The 22,750-nt window shown below is 48.7% G+C and overlaps 1 protein-coding gene across 4 annotated transcripts; it reads left to right on the forward strand.

Annotated features, from left to right (window-relative positions):
* Positions 1–6,079: 6,079 nt before the first annotated feature.
* On the forward strand, positions 6,080–21,498 carry PPRC1 (PPARG related coactivator 1). Of its 4 annotated transcripts, none has more exons than XM_045438674.1 (14): positions 6,080–6,288; positions 10,267–10,455; positions 11,000–11,146; positions 11,267–11,368; positions 11,482–14,383; positions 14,707–14,760; positions 15,832–15,889; positions 16,668–16,738; positions 17,689–18,412; positions 19,853–19,999; positions 20,110–20,176; positions 20,295–20,416; positions 20,665–20,816; positions 21,103–21,498. In XM_045438674.1, the coding sequence occupies exons 1-14, from the start codon at positions 6,136–6,138 to the stop codon at positions 21,204–21,206; spliced, it is 4,992 nt and encodes a 1,663-aa protein (XP_045294630.1). In that variant the 5' UTR covers positions 6,080–6,135; the 3' UTR covers positions 21,207–21,498. The 4 variants fall into 4 exon arrangements, with proteins under 4 accessions (XP_045294630.1, XP_045294633.1, XP_045294631.1 ...); XM_045438675.1 differs by having other exon boundaries at positions 6,081–6,288; positions 11,267–11,359; XM_045438676.1 differs by having other exon boundaries at positions 6,081–6,270.
* The last annotated feature ends 1,252 nt before the right edge of the window (positions 21,499–22,750 follow it).

Genomic DNA, 22,750 nt, shown 5'->3' on the forward strand with positions numbered 1-22,750 from the left:
CTTCAAACGTCTCCTCGGAGGCCTTACCTGTTCACACCATATGAAATTGTTTCCAACTACCGTTTACACTCTCCAACTTGTTTATTTTCTAATAGCATTTATGGCCGATATTATTTTGATTCTTTATTTACTTGCAGATTATCTCCCCAGTAGAACTTGAGCACCACTAGGGAGGGTTTTTGTTTTTGTTTATTTGGTCTGTTTTGTCTTGCTGTATCTCCAGTGCCTAAAACAGTGCTTGGCACATAGTAGGCACTCAATAATAAATAAACCAGAGTGCTGATTTGTTAATTCTCACTGAAAAATACGTCATGCAAACTGGACATTTTGTCTCACTTGATCAACACGCTTTCTCAACATAGAAAATGATATGGGAAGTCAGTTACTATTACCAGGTGAGTCTTTGGTGAGCATGGAGTCAGGCAAGGATACATGATTGGAGGTGCCCAGAGTTTGATGGCTTATGTTTCTGAGGTTTTCCTTTTTTTTTTTTTTAATTTATAAACAAAATTTTTTGAAGTACTGTCTATACCTCCAGCATGGGGCTCGTTGAGCACACAACCCCAAGATCAAGGGTCCTATGTATGCCCTATCAACTGAGCCAGCCAGGTGCCCCTGAGGTTTTTTATGGCTCTTAGAAATGTACCTGCCAAGGAATCAACCATGACACGCCTGTCTAGGTGTCATTGGAGATCCAAAGACATACTTATTTTTTTAGTAGATTCCACGCAGACATCATACTTATGTGAATAGATTGTTTCATTAGATGGTAAAAAAAGCAAAAATGGCACAACTTTCTGCTTTAACATTAATCTTCTTCCCAAAGCCCAATCACCGAAGTAATAACCATAATTAGAGCCCAAATGGCCAGTATGTGCAGGGCATCTCTTAGAATATGTTTCTTCCATAGGGGAAGAATTGTACCATCCTGTATTGGTTGTTAATAATTTCTTATAGGCAAATTATTCCCAGATTTATTGCAAATAAAATTTATTGTTGCCCTCATTTGACTATTTTATGAAAAAAAATGTGAAAAGATTCAGTTTCTGAGTTTATGGCTTTTAAAAATGTTTATTTTTGAGGGAGGGAAGGGGGAGAGAGAGAGAGAGAGGGAGAGATTGTGGGGAAGGGGCAGAGCAAAAGAGGGACAGAGGATCCAAAGTAAGCTCTGTGCCTACAGCAGACAGCCCATGTAGGGTTCAAACTCACAAACCATGAGATCATGACCTAAGCCAAAATCAGCACCCCATGAATTTATGGCTTTTAAAGCCTATATGGGAAGGGCACTCGGGTGGCTCAGTGGGTTAAGTGTCCGACTCTTGGTTTGGGCCCAGGCCATGATCTCACGGTTCATGAGTTCAAGCCCCACAATGGGCTCTGTGTTGACGGCTCAGAACCTGCTTAGGATTCTCTTTCTCTCCCTCTCTCTCTCTCTGCCCCTCCCCACTCATGCTCAATCTCTCTCTCTCTCTCTCCCTCTCTCTCTGTCTCTCTCAAAATAAATAAATAAACTTAAAAAAAAATAAAGCCTATAACAGAGGCCTCCCCTCTCATGAATTTTGTGTGTGTGTGTGTGTGTGTGTGTGTGTGTGTGTGTGTGAGAATGTATATTGATGCAGCCTTCCTAAAAGGCAGTTTGGCACTATCCACTGAAATTGCAAATGTATACCTCCTTTAATTCAGCAATCTTATTTCAAGGAAACTATCCCATAGGAAGAGTGTAAAAAAGTGCAAAGATACATGTAAACATGTACCAGAATGTTCACTATAACTTTTTAAAAAATGTTTTATTATTTATTTGTGTGTGAGAGAGAGAGAGAGCACATGCAAGCAGGGGAGGGGCAGAGAGAGAGTGGGACAGAGGATCTGAAGTGGGCTCCACACTGACAGTGGAGAGCCCAATGCGGGGCTCGAACTCACGAACTTTGAGATCATGACCTGAGCTGAAGTTGGATGCTTAACTGACTGAGCCACCCAGGTACACCTGTTCACTTTTTTCCAAAAGTCCATTGACTGATGAATGGATAAAGAAGATGTCACACACACACACACACACACATGTATATATACACACACACATATATATAATTATTAGTCATTAAAAATAATTAAATGTTGCCATTTGCAATGACATGGATGAAGCTAGAATGTATTATACTAAGCGAAATAAGTCAGTCAGAGAAAGGCAAATACCATATGACTTCACTCGTATGTGGCATTTAAGAAACAAAACAGATGAACATTGGGAAGTGAGGGAAGAGAGGGAAATAAACCACAAGAGACTCTTTTTTTTAATGATTTTTTTTAATGTTTATTTATTTTGAGAGGGAAAGAGAGAGTGCGAGTGGGGAGAGGCAGAGAGAGAGAGAGAGAGAGAGAGAGAGAGAGGGAGAGAGAGAGAGAGAGAGAGAGAGAATCCCAAGCAGGTTCCACCCTTGTCAGTGCAGAGCCCATCTCAGGGTTCGATCCCATGAACTGTGAGATCATGACCTGAGCCCAAACCAAGAGTTGGATGCTTAACCAACTGAACCACCCCAGTGCCCTAAACCACAAGAGACTCTTTTTTTTTTTTTTAATTTTTTTTTAACGTTTTATTTATTTTTGAGACAGAGAGAGACAGAGCATGAATGGGGGAGGGGCAGAGAGAGGGGGAGACACAGAATGGAAGCAGGCTCCAGGCTCTGAGCCATCAGCCCAGAGCCCGACGCGGGGCTCGAACTCACTGACAGTGAGATCGCGACCTGAGCCGAAGTCGGACGCTCAACCGACTGAGCCACCCAGGCGCCCCAAGAGACTCTTAATGATAGAGAACAAACTATGGGTTGATGGAGGGAGGTGGGTGGGAGATGTGCTACATGGGTGATGGGTACAAAGGAGGACACTTGTAACGAGCTCTGGGTGTTGTATATAAGTGATGAATCACTGAATTCTACTCCTGAAACCAATATTGCACTGTACATTAACTAAGATTTAAATTTAAAAAAATTAATTTTTAATAGTAAACAATTGGAAGTAACTTAAATATTAGTATAGTCATATAATAGAATGGATACTTACTAAAGTATCAGTAAGTAAGATCTCAGTAAAGACTATTATAGTGTTATATGAAAAAAAGCAAGTTGTAGAACCATATGTATGTAATGGTCACATTTTTTGTAAAGATTTATTCTTTAATTAAGAAAATTGTTTTTAATGTTTATTTACTTTTGAGAGACAGAGAGAGAGAGTGAGAGAGAGAGTGTGAACAGGGGAGGGGGAGAGAGAGAGGGAGACACAGAATCTAAAGCAGGCTCCAGGCTTTGAGCTGTCAGCACAGAGCCTTACACAGAGCTTGAACCCACGAACCCTGAGATCATGACCTGTGTCGAAGTTAGAGGTTTAACCAACTGGGCCACCCAGGTGCCCCGAGATTTTTTCTTTAATTTTTCAACGTTTATTTATTTTTGGGACAGAGAGAGACAGAGCATGAACAGGGGAGGGGCAGAGAGAGAGGGAGACACAGAATCGGAAACAGGCTCCAGGCTCTGAGCCATCAGCCCAGAGCCCGACGCGGGGCTCGAACTCACGGACCGCGAGATCGTGACCTGGCTGAAGTCAGACGCTTAACCGACTGCGCCACCCAGGCGCCCCTAATTTTTAAGTAATCTCTACACCCAGTGTGGGGCTCAAACTTTCAACCCTGAGACCAAGGGTCATATGCTCTACTGACTGAGCCAGTCAGGTGCCCCTGGAATGGTCACATTTTTTTTTTTTAATGTTTATTATTATTTTTTTAATTTTATTTTTTATTTTTAAAAATTTACATCCAAATTAGTTAGCATATAGTGCAACAATGATTTCAGGAGTAGATTCCTTAGTGCCCCTTACCCATTTAGCCCATCCCCCCTCCCACAACCCCTCCAGTAACCCCGTTTGTTCCCCATATTTATGAGTCTCTTCTGTTTTGTCCTCCTCCCTGTTTTTGTATTATTTTTGTTTCCCTTCCCTTATGTTCATCTGTTTTGTCTCTTAAAGTCCTCACATGAGTGAAGTAATATGATTTTTGTCTTTCTCTGACTAATTTCACTTAGTATAATACCTTCCAGTTCCATCCATGTAGTTGCAAATGGCAAGATTTCATTCTTTTTGATTGCCGAATACTCCATTGCATATATATACCACATCTTCTTTATCCATTTATCCATCAATGGACATTTGGGCTCTTTCCATACTTTGGCTATTGTTGATAGTGCTGCTATAAACATGGGGGTGCATGTGTCCCTTCAAAACAGCACACCTGTATCCCGTGGATAAATGCCCAGTAGTGCAATTGCTGGGTCCTAGGGTAGTTCTATTTTTAGTTTTTTGAGGAAACTCCATACTGTTTTCCAGAGTGGTTGCACCAGCTTGCATTCCCATTTTAATGTTTATTTTTATTTATTTTTGAGAGAGAGAGAGAGAATGAGCAGGGGCAGGGCAAGGAGGGAGAGGGAAAGAGAGGGAATCTCCAGCAGGCTCTGCACTGTCCCCAGGGAGGCCCATATGGGGCTTGAACTCAGGAACCGTGAGATCATGACCTGAGTCGAAGTCAGATGCTTAATGACTAAGCTACCCAGGTGCTCCCAGAAATGTCACTTTTTTTTTTTTTAATGTTTATTTATTTTTGAGAGGGAGAGAGAGAGAAGAGTGCAAGCGGCAGAGGGGCAGAGAGAAAGGGAGACACAGAATCCGAAGCAGGCTTCAGGCTCCAGTCTGTCAGCACAGAGCCTGACATGGGGCTCAAACTCAGGAATCCTGAGATCATGACCTGAGCCAAAGTCAGACACAACCGACTGATCCACCCTAGTGCCCCATAAGGGTCACATTTTTGAACAACAACAAAAAAAGATCAGTGTGCGTCCATATATATTTTTACATGCATAGAAAAAGTGTGGATGAATACACACCAAAAGCAACAAGGGTCAAATCTGGGGAGCAGAACTGGAATTTGCCAAGTGTCATTTTTAATATAATTTTATATATAGTTTTGCACTATTTGAAATTATTTTTAAACTTGAGTAGAAAACTTTTTTTTAAAAAGAAAACAATAAGAAAAATTTTTGAAATGACGAATGAATAGCAGGGATAGTGATGGACTGTAGAAAATATACAGAGGGACCATGGTTGATTGCAATGATCAAAAAAGCTTTCCTAGATAAAAGAGGGCATGAAAGATATTTCCAAGTTCGAATATTCCAAACAGAAAAACAAAGGTAGGAGAACACCAGTTGTCTTTGGAGGACAGCAAGATAAAGTGCAGCAGCGGGAAATACATTTGGCAATGAGGTGCCAGTGTGGGTTTCTGAGAAGCCCTAAGGAGATCCCTCGAACGCGGTGTTTTAAGATTAAACTCTACAAACTTCCAGTTATTAGTAGTAGGTATGTAATATGCAACATTACATAACCAACACTGCTGTATGGTATATAGGAAAGCTGTTAAAAGGGAAATCTCATCACAAGGGGAAAATTTTTTTATTTTATCTATATACGAAGATGGGTTAGCTGAACGTATGGTGGTAATCACAGTACATGTAAATCAAACAATCATATAACATATGCCTTAAAGTTATACAGTGATGTGTGTTAATTATTTCATTTCCTAATGAAACCAGAAAAAAAAAAAAAAGATTAAACTAGCAGGAGTGGCGCAGATTAGGTGAAGGTTAGTTCCGGGAGTGCGGGTGCCCACTAGAGGGTGCTGTTTCAAAACACAGGCCCACTTGGTCTAAGGGGAAAGGAAAGTACCGCATTATAGAACGTCAGATAAAGAGGGCGTTCCGACAGTTGGACAAATTAGGACAATAAAGAGATGCGCAAATGGTAACTCTCCTCTTATTACCTCGCGCTCCCCAACTAGGTTCCCCCCAGCGGAACACAAAATTAAGCATGACAGTATGTCTGTAGCACGTGCCGCTGGGCTCCCCTTAAAGCAACTACTACTCCCAGGCTCCCTTGCGAGGCCAGGGCCCTCTTCCCAGGTGCGAGTGGGTCTTGCCGCAAGGCCTTTTGGGATCCGCAGTCTTGCAGGGTCTTCCGGGAATTGTAGTTCCTTTCCCACAATCTGCTGGGCGAGGCGGTGCCGGCGACCAGAGCTGCGCTGAGTGTTCAGGGGCCAAGATGGCGGCGCGCCGGGGACGGAGAGACGGAGTCGCGCCGTCACCAAGTGGGGGCCCCGGACCCGACCCCGGGGGTGGAGTGCGCGGCAGCAGTTGGGGGAGTCGAAGCCAAGCGCCGTATGGGACTGTGGGCGCTGTGAGTGGTGGGGAGCAGGTGAGAGGCTGGCTGGCGGCCCGCGGCTGGCAGCAAAGCAGCGTGTGCCGGGCGATGACACGTGGACGCCACAGGAAAGGGAGGAAGCGCTCGGGAGGCTATGCGGGTGGCTGCGGAAGACAGGTTGGGCTGAATGGACCTGGGCTGTTTGCTGGAGGGATGCAGGCAGAGGCGGGGTCCCCATGGCCATTCCTCCGGAATGCTGGAGGGGCATAGTCGGGTGTTGGAAACGGCCCGTGGTGGGGGGGTCAGGGATTCGGACTTGGAATCGTGGACTAAGACCTTCCTCTAAGGATGCCGAGTGGGGGTGCCCCTAGCACCGCGCCGCAATGCCTTTTCGGAGCCACGTGGGGTTGGGGGGGGAGCAATTTTCCCGGGAGAACTTGTCGGCTTCCCCTCCCCCTCTAGGCGGCCCTGGCACCCACGTGGGTTGGGCTTCTGGTGGGGGGGTGGCCCTCGGGTCCACGTGGGGGCGGGGAGGGGATGTCCACGTGGCTCCCGCTCCAGGCTGCCCGGCATCTCGTATCGGCGTTGGAGCCGCACTGCTGGGAACTGGGTGTGTCTCAGCCCGTCCCGCCATCTCCGGCGGGGCTGGGGGGGCCCCTGGCTGGGAAGGAAGGTAGGGGCTGCTAGAGTAAACTTTGCGCAGAGCCTTGGAGGAGTTTTTTTTCTCGTGCATTGGTCCACGGCGCCTCTCGACAGGGCATGGTGAAGGACTCTCCAGATGTACGGGGAGTCAGTTCCCTGTGGATGTTAGAGTGTGTTGGGCAGTGTAGAAGGCTGAGGTTGAAGGGCTGTGAAGTAAGCTTGTGGCGGCTTCTGTCTGACCGGCTTGTGGTGGGTTGTGAGTCATGGACACTGGCGTTTTGGTTGCTTTCGGACCTGCTTCATTCCTGATACAAGGGGCATGGGGAGTGTCAACATATACATGGGATAAGCCTAAGTAAGGTAAAGAGAATCCTTTCTCCTTCCCCCACTTTTTCCTCCAGCGTCTCTTTTGAGGCGGCGGCTAAGGCCTGCTTCTTTTATTGACACACAAAAAATTGAGGTGGTCTGTATTTAAGGCTCTTTGGAATTTTGCTGGGGATGAGGAAAAGTTAGAGGCCGTTTGAGAGCTATTCACCACTAGTTGAACATTTATTGGACAAAGGTGGTTTCTTTCTGTCAGATTCTATTGGCTTGGCCTTCAGTTCTCCATACTGAGAAAGTGTTATCACACTCCTCTGCAGAGGGCTTCTTAAAAGTTGCCAGTGGGCTGGACTCAGTCTGAAAGATTATCTCTCTTAAGCAATTAAGCTGAGTCCTTGAAAGCTTTTGGGTTTTTTTGTTTTGGTTTTAGGTGGGAATTGGGCCGCAGGCTACCAGGTAATGTCAGTTCCAGCCGACCAGTTCGGGCCCATGATTCTGGGGACGTAGCTTGGGAGCTGCCCACCTTTTGGAGGAGAGGCAGGAAGGATCCACGATCCAGCTGTAGTCCAAATTAGATGGTTATTGGTGGTTGGAGATGGTCTCATGGAGAGATTATGTATATCTCTTCCCTTACGTCCTCCTCCCAAAAGATGGGCATGTGAAAGCTAGTTAGTCAACCAACTATTTATTGAGATACTGTATTCAGACACAAGGGATGCTGTGGTAAAACCACACATGGTCCGTGTTCTCCAGTATCGTCCAGTTTTATCGTGATAGACAGGCAATAAATAAATGATAAGTGGCACAAAAGGAAAAGTGCAGCATATTTGAGATTATATAACCAGCAGTAGTAATCTATATTGTGAAGTCTGGGAAGGGATATTTTAAGTTGAGGTGAGGGAGGGAAGTTTTCATCAGAGGAAATAGTATGGAAAGGCCTTGAAGTGGGAGGCTTCAATATGGCTTATTAAAGAAACAGAAACCTGTATGGCTGATGCATAGAGAGAGAGGCACAGTAGTAAGAGAGGACATACTGGAGAAGAGCCTAGTAGGGAAGATCAGGACCCCTGTAAGACATATTAAGGAGTTTAAACCTAATGCTAAGAGCAGTAAGTTGCTATTGGAAGGGTTTAGGAAGAGTCTCAAAGTAATCAGATGTGTATTCTTTTTTTTTTTTTTTAATTTTTTTTTTCAACGTTTATTTATTTTTGGGACAGAGAGAGAGCATGAACGGGGGAGGGGCAGAGAGAGAGGGAGACACAGAATCGGAAACAGGCTCCAGGCTCCGAGCCATCAGCCCAGAGCCTGACGCGGGGCTCGAACTCACGGACCGCGAGATCGTGACCCGGCTGAAGTTGGACGCTCAACCGACTGCGCCACCCAGGCGCCCCTCAGATGTGTATTCTTAATAACTTGTAGTTGTTTTTGAACCCTGTAGGGACAAGACTGGATGTGAGAAAGCCAGATGGGTTTCTCTGCTAGATGATCTTGGTATCTGGGAGCTGTGCTGTGTGAGGATTGAGGGATAGGTGCTGTCAGGTGAAGAGAGGGGTGTCTCTGACTAGGGCTCCAGTACCTGCCTGATGGAGGTGGTGAGTGGTTCCCAGAGCTGGGCATTGTCTTAAAGATTCTGGCCTGGTGGCTGGGTCAGGTAGGTGGCAGGGCAAGTTGAGATGCAGTCTCCTTGCTCACCCAGGAGGAGTGTTTGCTGAGCCAGGTGCTATTCAGCTGCTGGTTGTAATTATAGGATTGTGAAGGTCTGGGAGGAGTTAGTACCTAAAACCTGCCACCTTTCACTTCCTCTCTGGACTTGGTCTCCTAAAGTGTATCTAGCCTTTCCTCTCTGGGCATTTGAACTCCTCAGCTTGGTTAGGGGGGTGGGTTTAGAGGGTATAGTCACACCTGTGTTTTTGTTTTTTGTTTTCTCTTGAAAGAGGTGCAGAGTTTCCCTTTGCTGAGTGGGAGAGGGAGGCTTGTATTTGTTTCTATTCAGTCTTTCCATCATCTGTTTCCTATAGTGGAGATACCCCTGGCTTTGGCCTCTGGCCTTGCCAGTCCCATTCCAGCTACTTCTGGCTCTGCCCACACCCACACTCTTGACAGGCCTGGGCGGGTGGCTCCCTGCCTGACAAGGCTGAAGATGTTGCTGGTTCCCAGGCAAGTAGTGGGGTGCGGCTTTTCCATGTACTGACTCAAGGAATCAAGCTTTCTCTTCTTCTGCTCTCACATGGTAGGAGTAGGGAGGAGACTTTTCCTTTGGGACTACCATTGAGAGGTTCAGTGGCACACTGTAGGGCCTTCAAAATAAAAGTGTGAATTAAGTGTGAATCACAGCTGTGTATAAGACATGGTGCTAGGCATCACGAATAATTAGGAAGTATAAGAACAGTTTAAACCCTTCCAAGATCAAAGAAGGATATAGGCTAGTATCGTACAAAGGGTTATTTTGCCCCAAAGGAACTTAGAACTTAGTTTTAGTAATGATGCTAGGACTATCATGGGGTAGAGAGGGGACAAGATATGATTGCCACTGGTACAGAAACCTGAATGAATTCAGGGGTGTGAGGAGAGATCAGCATGGATTGGGGAAGCCTGAGTTATCTTGAAGAAGGTAGGGTTTGAGCTAAGCAGAGAAGAGAGGCCTAGGCAGGATTTGGGAGAGGGAAGGTGGTTGGAGCTGAAATTGCCTGTTTGCTGACCACCACTCTTTTAGTGTACCCCTCAGACTGTTTGACTCTTCTGAAAAATCTTGTTCTTTCTGATGTTTTTACTCCCTGGTTTAGTGATCTTCAGTGGCTCCAACTGTTTCTGGATGGAGTCCAGACTTTTTTTTTTTTTTTTTGCCCAGAAGATCCATGAACACTGCCATCCTGACTGGGGCTTTGTTTCGTGGGTTGTACTTCTCTCTGCCCAGCAAGTCCAGAGGTTTGGCTTTGTTGGGGCTCCTGCTGAGTCTGGGGCCATTGGTGGAAGCTTGGGCACCTGGTTTACAGAGCATATCATTCAGCTGCCCTAGGTGCCCCGTGCTCTGCAGACTTTACACCCTTCTGACTGTCCTGTTTGCCTCAGGTGCTGCTGCATGAGGAAGGGGACGATTCTGGTTTTGTCAGTCTGTCTCGGCTTGGCCCCTGTCTGAGGGACAAGGACCTGGAGATGGAGGAGCTAATACTGCAGGATGAGACACTGCTGGGGACCATGCAGAGCTACATGGATGCCTCCCTCATCTCCCTTATTGAAGATTTTGGGAGCCTTGGGGAGGTGAGCTGGGACTGCGTTTGGAGGTCTTCAGGTGGGAGCTTTGCATTGGAGGCTATGGCCCGGTGGCTCTGCTTTCCCAGGATCTTGGCTCCTGGATACCCAAACTGAGTCCTTGAAGTGTGTTTCTCATTTCTCCAGGAGAATTGGGCTACAAGCTGCCAGATTAAATCCCATGTGAACATGCCCTGGCAGGCTTGGACTGTAGTCCTGCATGGGCCCCCAACTTACATGTCCAGGGGGGTTCCCATCTGTGTTTTGAGTTCAATTCCAGCCTAGCCGAGGGTTGTCTGCTAAGCATCCCACATCTAGGGGTGGAGGGAGTATGTGAAACATAAGCCTAAGTATCAATTCTGACAGGCCTCTGTTGGCATTAGAGGGGTGGGAGATGGTAATGAATGAGATTAGAGCCCATGCCTCCTGGCACTCTAGCAAATTGAGCTGAACTGAGCCTGAGAGGCTGATTCTCTTGGCTTGCAGTCATTCTGCGTGGCCAGTAGACCATTAGGAATAATGGTAGGACCTTCCTTTTGTCTTTCTGGAGCAGAGCAGGTTATCTTTGGAGGACCAGAATGAAGTGTCACTGCTCACAGCTCTGACAGAGATCTTGGACAATGCAGATTCCGAGAACCTGTCTCCGTTTGACAGCATTCCTGACTCAGAACTGCTTGTGTCACCTCGGGAGGGCTCCTCTGTGAGTGTGGGACCAGGGGAAGAGGGTATGTGGTTGGTGCAAATGTTAGAACCATGACTGTGGGCCTACTTATATAGTTGTGAAGCACAAACTCATCTCAGGTCTTTTTCTCCCTGTCAGCTGCACAAGCTGCTCACCCTCTCCCGGACACCTCCAGAACGTGACCTCATCACCCCAGTTGACCCACTGGGGCCCAGCACAGGCAGTAATAGAGTTAGTGGGGTAAGCCTGACCTAGGGAGCCTCGGAGACTCCCAGAAGGGAGAAGTATGTGGGGACAGGCCTGGAAAAATATATCCTTGGCGAAAACATCTGTAGCTTCTTTTCTCTCTGCAGGTTGAGATGTCCCTCTCAGATCCCCCTTGGGACTTCTCCCCACCCTCCTTCTTAGAGACTTCCTTCCCTAAGCTTCCTAGCTGGAGACCCTCAAGATCAAGAGCCCGCTGGGGCCAATCCCCTCCTCCCCAGCAGCGTAGCGATGGGGAAGAAGAGGAGGAGGTGGCCAGCTTTAGTGGCCAGATGCTTGCTGGGGAGCTCGACAACTCCGTGAGCAGTATTCCAGACTTCCCTATGCACCTGGCCTGCCCGGAGGAGGAAGATAAAACAGCAGCAGCAGAGATGGCAGTGCAGGCAGCTGGCGACGAGAGCATCTCCTCCTTGAGTGAGCTGGTGCGGGCCATGCATCCATACTGCTTGCCCAACCTCACCCACCTGACATCACTCGAGGATGAGCTTCAGGAGCAGCCGGATGATTTGACACTGCCTGAGGATTGTGTGGTGCTAGAGATTGTGGGCCAGGCAGCCACAGCTGGCAATGACCTGGAGATCCCAGTTGTGGTACGGAAGATTCCTACCGGACCCCAGCCTGTGCTTCTGGATGACTCACTAGAGGCCAGTCCAGCTTTGAAGCTACTCATGCCTACACTAGAGTCAGAGACAGAGGCTGCTGTGCCCAAGGAAAACCTCTGCCCTCAGAAAGAGGGGTTGTCAGAGGAAAAGCTGGAGTCAGTCTGCTTGTTAGAGCCCAAGGAGGTCATGGAACCAATGATGCCCAAGGAGTCTCAGAACCCACCAGCCAACACAATGCTGAGTTCCCAGAGAGCTCGAAAGGGCAGGAGGAAGAAGAGCAAAGAGCAGCCAGCAGCCGGTACAGAAGGCTATGCCAGGAGGCTGAGGTCATCTTCTCGTGGGCAATCTACTGTGGCCACAGAGATAACCTCACAGGCAGGAAATTTGCCTCAGGAGGAACTTAAAAGAGAGGTCGCACCTCCCCGTAGTAGAGGGAAGCCCCGGGCTTGGGCTCGGGCCTGGGCAGCTGCCTTGGAGAAACCTAGCTCTGGGAACTTGGAGAGTAGTGCTGGACAAGCTAGTGCTGCTAAAGAAGATCCTCTAGACCTTTATTCCAACCTGGTAGACAGCATCCACGCTAACCCTGTTCCAACTGCTCTCTCACTGGTTGATTCTGCTCCAGCTGACCCCATGCCACTTGACTCTGTTGAAACTGATCCCACTGCAGTCAACCCTGTTCAAGCTGACCCTGTACCTGTTGATCCTGCATTGGTTGACTTTGCTTCAGCCAACTCAGAGCTGGTTGACCCTCTCCCAGCTGACCCAGTCCTGGCTGACTCAGCAGAAATTGACCCTACAGTGGTTGTTCCCATCTCAGATGACTTGCCACCAGGTGACCCTGTCCCAGCCGACTCAGCACCAGTTGACTCTGTTCCCAGTGACCTGGCTCCAGTTGATCCTGTGCTAGTTAAATCTAGGCCATCTGATCCCAGACGTGGTGCAGTGTCTTCAGTCCAGGGGAGTCCAGCTCCCCAGTTACTTCTGGAGTCAGAGTCCTTGGACCCCCTAAAGGCCATCATCCCTGAAGTCCGGGAGGTTGTGGGTCCTTTGAAGGTAGAAAGTAGTACCAGTGCCACAACCCAGGAAGCCAGACCTCGGCCTCTTAGCCTATCAGAGTACCGGCGACGAAGGCAGCAGCGCCAAGCAGATGCAGAAGAGAGGAGTCCCCAGCCCCCAGCTGGGAAGTGGCCTAGTCTCCCAGAGACCCCCACAGGGCTGGCAGACATCCCTTGTCTTGTCATCCCACCAGCCCCAGCCAAGAAGACAACTTTGCAGAGAAGCCCTGAGGTTCCTCCTGAGGCTTGCTTTGTGCCTATGGGTCCCAGCCCTGCTTCTCCTAGTCCTGAGCCACCTGCAAGCAAACCTGTGGCCTCAACTCCCACTGAACAGGTGCCATCCCAAGAGATGCCACTACCAGCAAGACCTCCACCTCCTACTGTGCAGTCCATGCCCTCCACAATGCCCACTGCTTTGCCTTTTCCCCCAGGTGGGCTAGGCATGACTCCCATGATGCCCCTTCCTACAGGTGGGCAAGGGATCCCTAGTCTGCCCCCACCTCCCTTGCAGCCTCCCAGTCTTCCAATGTCTATGGGACCAGTGCCACCTGATCCCTATACTCATTATGCTCCTGTGCCACCCTGGCCTTGTTATCCCCCTGTGTCCCCTTCTGGCTATCCATGCCTCCCCCCGCCACCAACAGTGCCCCTAGTATCTGGTACTCCTGGCACCTATGCTGTGCCCCCCACTTGCAATGTGCCTTGGGTACCCCCTCCAGCCCCAGTCCCACCTTACAGCTCCAGCTGTGCCTATGGGCCCTTGGGATGGGGCCCAGGGCTGCAACACCCTCCATTCTGGCCTTCTATGCCACCACCTCCTTTGCCTCTGGCATCTGTTGGGAGAGCTGCTCCCCCACCCAAGGTGGAGCCCAGTGGCATCCCAGCTGGCCCTCCTGAAAGTGTACTTTCTGTGCCAATGGCTCCTCCTCTCAGTCTTGGGTCAACTGGCCAGGGACCTTTGCAGATAGAGCCCACCAAGGTGGAGCCCACCAAGGTGGAAGTCAAGTCAGTGCCTGTGTCTCCTCATCTGAAACATAAGGTGTCCTCCCCAATGCAAAGCCCCCAGATTAAGGCTCCACTGTGTTTGTCTGCTGAGAGTGTGGATGTTGAGGAGCCTGCATCAGAGAGGTTAAAGCCTGAGATCCAGGAGACAAGGCCCAGGGAGAAGCCCCCCTCTCCTGTTACCAAGGTTGTTCCTACACCCACACCAAAGCAGAGCACTGTAACTAAGGTGCCTGCTGTCCACCCAGCCCGTCTAAGGAAACTCTCCTTCCTGCCTACCCCACGGACTCAAGGCCCTGAGGACGTGGTACAGGCTTTCATCAGTGAGATTGGTAAGTGCCACATGGTTTAGTTGATGTGAAAGGCATGGGGGTTGGATGGGGAGTGTCCTCCATAGAACACGATAAACCACTCTCATAGGGACTGGTCTTTGTCAGATTTGTTTGGAGGGTTCTTTGTTTTTTTGGAGGGTTCTTGAGAGACACAGCTCTGGGTTTGTTTGATTTCTGCTTTGTGTTGCTGCCTTGGTTTGCTTAGTACAGTGGTTAGGGACAGCATCAAGGGAATTGATTTGGGAGATGACTTGGGAATTCCAGCACCTGGGCACTCAGTCGATAGGGGCTGGATTCCAATCCTGTGTTGTGTACTTCCACAGGAATTGAGGCATCGGACCTGTCCAGTCTGCTGGAGCAGTTTGAGAAATCTGAAGGTGAGGGCACCTAGGTAGCTATGCTGTAACCCCTTTTTATTGATGCTTTATTTGGGCCCAGCCCTGTAGTTGCTTAGGTGGAAGGAAGGGAACGGTGGAGGGGCGGTCTCAGTCCCAGAGAAGTAGTTTCAACCTGATTGCAAGGGGAAGACCAGGTTCATGGACAATACAGTCTAAGCCAGGGACAGGTGGCAGTAAGCATGGCAAGAATTATAAAGAGTAGTTGGATGTGGAGGTCCCCGTGGGTTGGTTGGTTGGGGACATTTTTCTAGAAAACTGGCTCTTAGGCTGGGCTCTGAAATACAGGATGCGCGTGTAGTGAATAAAGGCAGAAGTATAAGGATTGTATGTTTGGAAGACAGTGGATAGCTGAGCTTACTCAGTACAAAGCAAGGATCTAGGTGCTCTGGAGGATACTATGTCCTGTTTGTAAGGAGCTTATGGTCTTTTTTAAATTTTTTTTTTTTTTCAACGTTTATTCATTTTTGGGACAGGGAGAGACAGAGCATGAACGGGGGAGGGGCAGAGAGAGAGGGAGACACAGAATCGGAAACAGGCTCCAGGCTCTGAGCCATCAGCCCAGAGCCCGACGCGGGGCTCGAACTCACGGAACGCAAGATCGTGACCTGGCTGAAGTCGGACGCCTAACCGACTGCGTCACCCAGGCGCCCCAAGGAGCTTATGGTCTAACAGGGGAGGAAAATTACATAAATGTCCCCTGAGTTAGTAACAAGTTATTTACAATACAAGGAAAAATGTAATATGGTATAAGTGTAGAACCAGAATAGACCAAGACTGGAAGTTAGGTCATATAGAACCTTGAACGCTAGTCTTAGAAGTTTGGACTCTATCTCAGATTCACTGGGAAGTTAACAGATATTTCTGAGCAGCAACATGATTAAAAATAGTACCTGGGTACCTACTAGAAGAGAATGGATCTCTCTGGGGAGAGTCCAGTGACATATGTACACAAAGTGGATTTTTCTTTTTTGGGTCTCAAAGCCAGCCCTTCTGTGCCTCCTCAATCTGGAACATCTGGTTGGCCTTTTAACTAATTTGGTTTCTTTGCAGCCAAAAAGGAGTGCCCTCCCCCGGCTCCTGCTGACAGCTTGGCTGTAGGAAACTCAGGGTGAGTATGGAGACATATGAGTGAGTTACCCTACAGCTGTTGGTCAGCAGCCGGCCGGTGCTTCAGGACCGTCAACTGGATGCCTCTGTTACAGGGCTTTTAGTCAGCTTTAGAGTCTTTCCCTGTTTCCCCCTTCCCTCCTCAGCTCATCACTACTGGGCACTGTCTTGGGTGGTAGGGAGGAGGGTGTGTACCATCCTCTGGCTGATTCCAGTCTAGGATTCCAAATGTCCTGGAGTTGCCTTTTGTCTTCTGGCAAATTGTGCCTTTGGGGATTTCTTTCCTTCCTTTTATCAAGTGTTAAGCTTGCTCAACACTAGTGATGATAAAAGATCAAGTGGGGTAAGATGTTGGTGGCTAGGGCTCTCCTGACTCCTTGGACGAAGTACCCTGGACCTCGTTGTTCCTCAGTCTTCCAGCACTGAGAGGCCTTTTTTCATTTTTCATGTTCATAGTACCCTATCCTGTTCTGCCAAGCATATTCCCATCCATGTTGATTTTGGGTTGGTTTGAGCTAGGCAGGCAAGTCTCCTGGCTTAAAGGAGGTGGGGGGTATTTAAGGTCATAGCCAGCCTGCCTCCTAGAATTGGACAGAGCTGAGCTGAGACCCAAACTACATTCAGTCAGTAAGATCGCATTTGTGCTGGAGGAGAACGATAGGGGCAGTTTGTGTATCCTATTCTTCTCTGCACACACCCCTCTCCCGTTGCTTTATGAGGAAAACATATACAAGATGTTGAGGAGGCAATGAACCAGGCTTTCCCTTTTCCCCCGCCAGCAACGTTGACACTCCCCAGGAGAAGAGGCCCCTAGACCGGTTACAAGCCCCAGAACTGGCCAACGTGGCAGGTGGGTTCAGGGTGGGGAATTCTGCCTTTGATTAGTTTATGCAGCGAATGTTTGTAGAGTCTGCCCTGCACTGGGTGTGTGTAGTTGTTGGGAATACAGAGATCTGATCCTCATCCTTGAGATTCTCACAGTCCAGGGAGCAGATGTATAAACGAGCATGTTGAGTATCAGAGATCGTATGTTAAAGGAGCCTTTGTGGTTTATAGTGGGATCTGAAATGGGTCAGTCAGGGGAGGGTCATGTACAGTTGGTGTTATCCCTGAGGCAGAGGTTTGAGAAGATCACTAATACCAATTAGATTTAGGGGATGGGGCATTCTAGGGAGATGGAGCTGCTGGAGAACTGAAGAAATGAAACCAGCCTGGTATGTTTTGGGGAATTACGAGTTGTTTGGTTTGACTGGAGTGTAGTGGCTGATGAGGGTGGTGGGCAGAACTAAAGCAAGAGATAAAGCTGAAGTGTTAAGTAGGAAGTCAGATGAAGGGAACTTTGAATGCCGTGTTAAGCTGTTTGGACTTTATCTTTGCATTGAAGAAGCAATTGGTTATGGGGTGTTCCCTGTAGCAGGAATGTAGAAAACAGGTGGATGGGCATGAAGCCCCAGGCAGGAGATCATTGGAAGGTGATTACAGGAGTCCGGGCAGATGCAGCCCAGGCAGTGTAGGGGGAGGGCTGGGTCTAAGAATGGAGAGGTAGACCATAAAGGAGCTGGTCACTAACTAGGTTTGGGCAGTGAGAGGCTGAGGGGTTCAGGAGGACGCTAGCTGTCTGGGTTTATATTGCTTGGTCCCCAAGATGGGGAACTTGGGGGAAGGAATAGTTGCAATAGTGGGAGAAGTTGGGCTGTTGACCTTTGGTGTACTTTGTGACATGAGGTGGGGGTCTCTGGAGCCCCTGGAAGTGTAGAATCCGATCTCATCCTGCTATCTCCATCCTCCCTCCCCTCACAGGGCTCACCCCACCAGCCACCCCTCCCCACCAATTATGGAAGCCCCTGGCTGCTGTTTCACTGCTGGCCAAAGCCAAATCTCCTAAGTCCACCGCCCAGGAGGGAACCCTGAAGCCTGAAGGAGTTACAGAGGCCAAACATCCAGCTGCAGCCTGCCTCCAAGAAGGGGTCCATGGCCCTAGTCCAGTCCATGTGGGCTCTGGGGACCATGACTATTGTGTCCGGAGCAGGACTCCCCCCAAAAAGACGCCTGCCTTAGTCATTCCAGAGGTGGGCTCCCGATGGAACGTCAAACGCCATCAGGACATCACCATCAAACCCGTCTTGTCCCTGGGCCTGGCCGCCCCCCTGCCCCCACGCACAGCTGCCTCCCAGGAGCCACTTGATCACAGGACTAGCAGTGAGCAGGCAGATGCCCCAGCAACTTGCCTTGCCCCATCCGCCTTGCTCTCCCCTGAGGCCTCACCTTGCCGGAATGACATGAACACTAGGACTCCCCCTGAGCCCTCAGCCAAGCAGCGGTCGGTGCGCTGTTACCGAAAAGCCTGCAGGTCGGCCAGCCCCCCAAGCCGGGGCTGGCAGGGCTGCCGTGGCCGCAGCAGCCGTTCTATCAGCTCTGGGTCCAACCGGACCAGCGAAGCATCTTCCTCCTCATCCTCATCGTCGTCTTCCTCATCCCGGTCCCGGTCCCGGTCCCTCTCCCCCCCACACAAGAGGTGGCGAAGGTGAGCTCTGATGGCCTGTTAGGTCCTCTTCATTTAGGAAGTCCATGGGCTCTCCTCTGGTTTACTTAGAAAGCTTTTGCACATTGAGCTTGATGCTTTCAGGCATTAAGGCTTCTACTTCTGTCCTTGGCTTTTGTCTTCTCCCCCTTTCCTGGATTATTGAAGGAGGCAAGCTGTGAGAATTTAGCTTCTATACCCTGTTTGAGTTTGGGGATCACCGAGGTCTGCTGCTTCCTTGACCCCTGCCTTGGGGAGACCATTAGGCTTGCGTCTCGCCCGTGTTTGATCCTTTACATACTTTACTAGTTCTCACTTCTGCTCTTTTCTTGTGGGATGTTGGAAGGTGGGATAAGTAGCTTGTTAATGGCAGTTCTTCTAATCATCTGTCCAGGAAAGAGTCTGGGCAGTTCCTTTGGTTGTCACTGTGGTCTCATACGTTTTCTGGCAATACCTTTTTCTCAGTTAAAGACCAAGATTTTCCTACTTAATCCATGAATAATTTTTTGGTTTTTTTTTTGTTGTTTTTTTTTTGTTTTTTCCAACGTTTATTTATTTTTGGGACAGAGAGAGACAGAGCATGAACGGGGGAGGGGCAGAGAGAGAGGGAGACACAGAATCAGAAGCAGGCTCCAGGCTCTGAGCCATCAGCCCAGAGCCCGACGCGGGGCTCGAACTCACGGACCGCGAGATCGTGACCTGGCTGAAGTCGGACGCTTAACCGACTGCGCCACCCAGGCGCCCCATAATTTTTTGTTTTTAAACCAGAATAATCTCTTTTTTAAAAAAATTTTTTTAATGTTTATTCATTTTCTGATAGCAAGACAGAGCACGAGTGGGGGAGGGGCAGAGAGGGAGACACAGAATCCAAAGCAGGTTCCAGGCTCTGAGCTGTCAGCACAGAGCCCAATGTGGCGCTCATCCTCACTAACCGTGAGATCATGACCTGGCTGAAGTGGGACGCTTAACCGTCTGAGCCACCCAGGTGCCCCTGAGCCAGAATGACCTCTTAAGAAATGACCTCTACTCCATGTCTAGCAAGTCACCTCCTTTTTACATACTGGTCACAGTACTGCTATGAGACATGTTAGGGGAGCAGGAACCCAGAGACCCAGGCCTGGCATCCCCAGCTAGACCTAGGGCCCAGCCCTTTATTCCCAAGTCTCCATTTATTTTTCTTTGACTTGTTAAATGTTTTTGTTGTTAATTGCATAGTTGAAAATAACTATGATCTATGTGAGAACACTCTAAAACATTCCAAATACGCCTAAAATTCATGAGGGCTCAGTTTGGTCATCTGTGGAGTTCTTCTAGATCTCTTTTCCTCTGCTTTGCCTTTGGTCCTGAGCTTCCGGACAGGGAGGCAAGGTTGGGGCCAAGGTGAGGTAAGCAGAATATATCTACACCACTCCCAGCATTCCTGCGTGCCTCTTTATTCTCTAGGTCCAGTTGCAGTTCTTCTGGACGTTCCCGAAGATGCTCTTCCTCGTCCTCCTCCTCATCTTCTTCATCTTCCTCATCTTCGTCATCCAGTTCCCGAAGCCGGTCCCGCTCCCCATCCCCCCGCCGGAGAAGTGACAGGAGGCGGAGGTGAGTGTGTGATCAGGGAGTCTGTGTATCTGGGATGCAAATCCCAAATTTGAGAGTTCTGAGACTTGTCTAATGTCTGGAGGGCTGATGGCACCTTCTTTTCATGTCAGGTACAGCTCTTATCGTTCACATGACCATTACCAAAGGCAGAGAGTGCTGCAGAAGGAGCGTGCAATAGTGAGTAGAGGAATAGGTCCTGGGAGGATGGGGGTTGCCCCTGAGCCATGAGCTTGGAGAGCCTTCTGCAGCAGTGGCCTTGGCTCATGGTGTGTCAATTTTCCTTGTCTCAACATAGGAGGAGAGAAGAGTGGTCTTCATTGGGAAGATACCTGGCCGCATGACTCGGTCAGAATTGAAACAGAGGTTCTCTGTTTTTGGAGAGATTGAGGAGTGCACTATCCACTTCCGTGTCCAAGGGTAAGGTTGGACCTATAGGTCAGAATGTCCTTTCCACCCCATTTGTCTGCCTTGATGCTGCTTTGTCTTTCCCCCTTCCTTCCTCTGGTGTGTTAGGCAATGTAGGATGACACCTTCACTCCTAGTCAGAGGGTTGGCCATTTGGGGAAGAAGAACTACCCGAGTCTCTCTCTACCCTGGGAAGTATCTCTTCTCCTTGGCAAGTGCCTAAATAGCCATCCCAGCCTCTGCCTCACCTTCCTTACCAGTGACAACTACGGCTTCGTCACTTACCGCTATGCTGAAGAGGCATTTGCAGCCATCGAGAGTGGCCACAAGCTAAGGCAGGCAGATGAGCAGCCCTTTGATCTCTGCTTTGGGGGCCGCAGGCAGTTCTGCAAGAGAAGCTATTCTGATCTTGGTGAGTGGAGGAGACCCCGAGGCTTTGGTATACTTCATATTGTCCCCAGAAGGGTTTCCAACCTTTTGAGAGTGGAGCTAGGTAGACTTGTCTCTATGTGACACACAAAGAACACAAAGGGGGTGGGATGAGAGGAGAAATGGGGGCTCTTTAGTCTTATTTACTTAAAACCAGGGTGATTGATGTTATTCCATCCATTATTGGGGTGGGAGGAGGCTGGCCATTTGAGGACCCTGTGATTGGGAAGTATTGTCAGAGACCTTGATGTCTGTCTCTATTTTTATAGACTCCAACCGGGAAGACTTTGACCCTGCTCCTGTAAAGAGCAAATTTGATTCTCTTGACTTTGACACATTGTTGAAACAGGCCCAGAAGAACCTCAGGAGGTAACCCTGGGCCCTTCTCCCCCTTCCCTCTTTCTTTGGAGGTGTCCAACCTCGACCACCCTCCCCTCCCCCAATTTAGGGGAGAGAGCTGCTAGTGAGATGACTGTTTTATAAAGAAATGGAAAAAAGTGAAATAAAAAATGTGTTAAATCAGATTTTTGAAGGGTTATTTGTTTTTTTATAACAGGCATTGAAACAAGTTAACTCATTCCTATGTTAAGATGGGGCTGAGGGGTTCCCCTGTGTTTGGAAGTTCTAAGGCACTATGCAGACCAATAAACACGAACTACAAACAATTTCCAAGTGCTGTTGTGCTTCTTTCAATGGTGCTAGTGCCAGACATACTCACTTTTCCAATCTGAATACAATCAGGGACATGCTTACCTCCATTTAGTTCCTAGGACCCCTCTTTGGTTTGATGCAAAATCCTATTGGACTTGATACTTGTCTCCTCAGGTTGTGTTGTCTGTGAAATCAGTCTTCTAGGGCAGTGTTTCTCAAACTTTAAAAGGGATCTCTTCAGAATGCAGATTCTGACTTCTGGGGTGAAGCCTGAGATTCTGCATTTCAAACAAAGGGATGCTGATGCTGCAGTCTCAAGGAAGGAATTTCACCATCAAGAACCTGGAGGAAGTTTGCAGTTGTTCCAAATGAAGGATCTCTAAACAGAAACTTCTGTGTACATGTACCATTTTAGCTTGAGCACAACGCTTGGTACACAAGAGGTACTCAGAAGAACACATGCATGTGGACAGACCTCTGGGAAAGAGGGAGTTGTAGGAGTTATATCTATTAGCAGAGTGCCTATTTTGAGAAAAGCAAAGGAGACGTGGGTCTCCTGAGAAAGTGGGTCCTTACCCTTCAGAAGGTTTATTAATGGGAAGTAGTCAAAGGGTAGTGGGTAAAGGGATTGATGTCTGCTAATGTGAACTGAAATGTGATAAAACTTGGAATTAACTTGGCAGGCCTGGGCATTGATTTTTGAATATCATGACAGACACTTGGGAGGATTTTCTAGTTCTCCCACAGGGAGAGTTCAGGTGTGAACTGTGACTCTGGAGGTAGGAGGATTATTTCCAGGATTATAGATTTGAAGAGATTGCTGCTGCTGTATTGCTCAGGGTTGGTGCAATGGCTTTACCATTTCATGGAGCTGACCTAATGCTGAATGAATATGTAAGAGAGGAAGGGGTTGTCTCATGGGCAAATCATGAGGTAGGGGCATTTTTGGGGAGTCGTCCCTCTATTACCATGGATAAAATGAAGGATCCTCTGTATTTGAGGTGGGAGTACAGGGGCTGGGGTGGTATCTAACGGCCTCTTCTGCTTAGTGGAGACAGGGAAGATGAAGGGTGGGAATTCTCTGGCCGTGCGAACGGTAGTGATTGGGAGATCCTGTGACCCTAGTCTAGAGAGTCCAAGGACCGCTCAAGCCTCCCTGCTCACTCTGGAATGCGAATCCCAGCTGCGGCTCCGGAAACCGCAGCTCTGAAAAAAAGTGGCTCTAGCAGAGCGCGGGAAGGCTGGAGATTTCCCGCCACTACCGAG

The sequence above is a fragment of the Leopardus geoffroyi genome, chromosome D2 (assembly GCF_018350155.1).
Source record: "Leopardus geoffroyi isolate Oge1 chromosome D2, O.geoffroyi_Oge1_pat1.0, whole genome shotgun sequence".
Classification (NCBI taxonomy): domain Eukaryota; kingdom Metazoa; phylum Chordata; class Mammalia; order Carnivora; family Felidae; genus Leopardus; species Leopardus geoffroyi.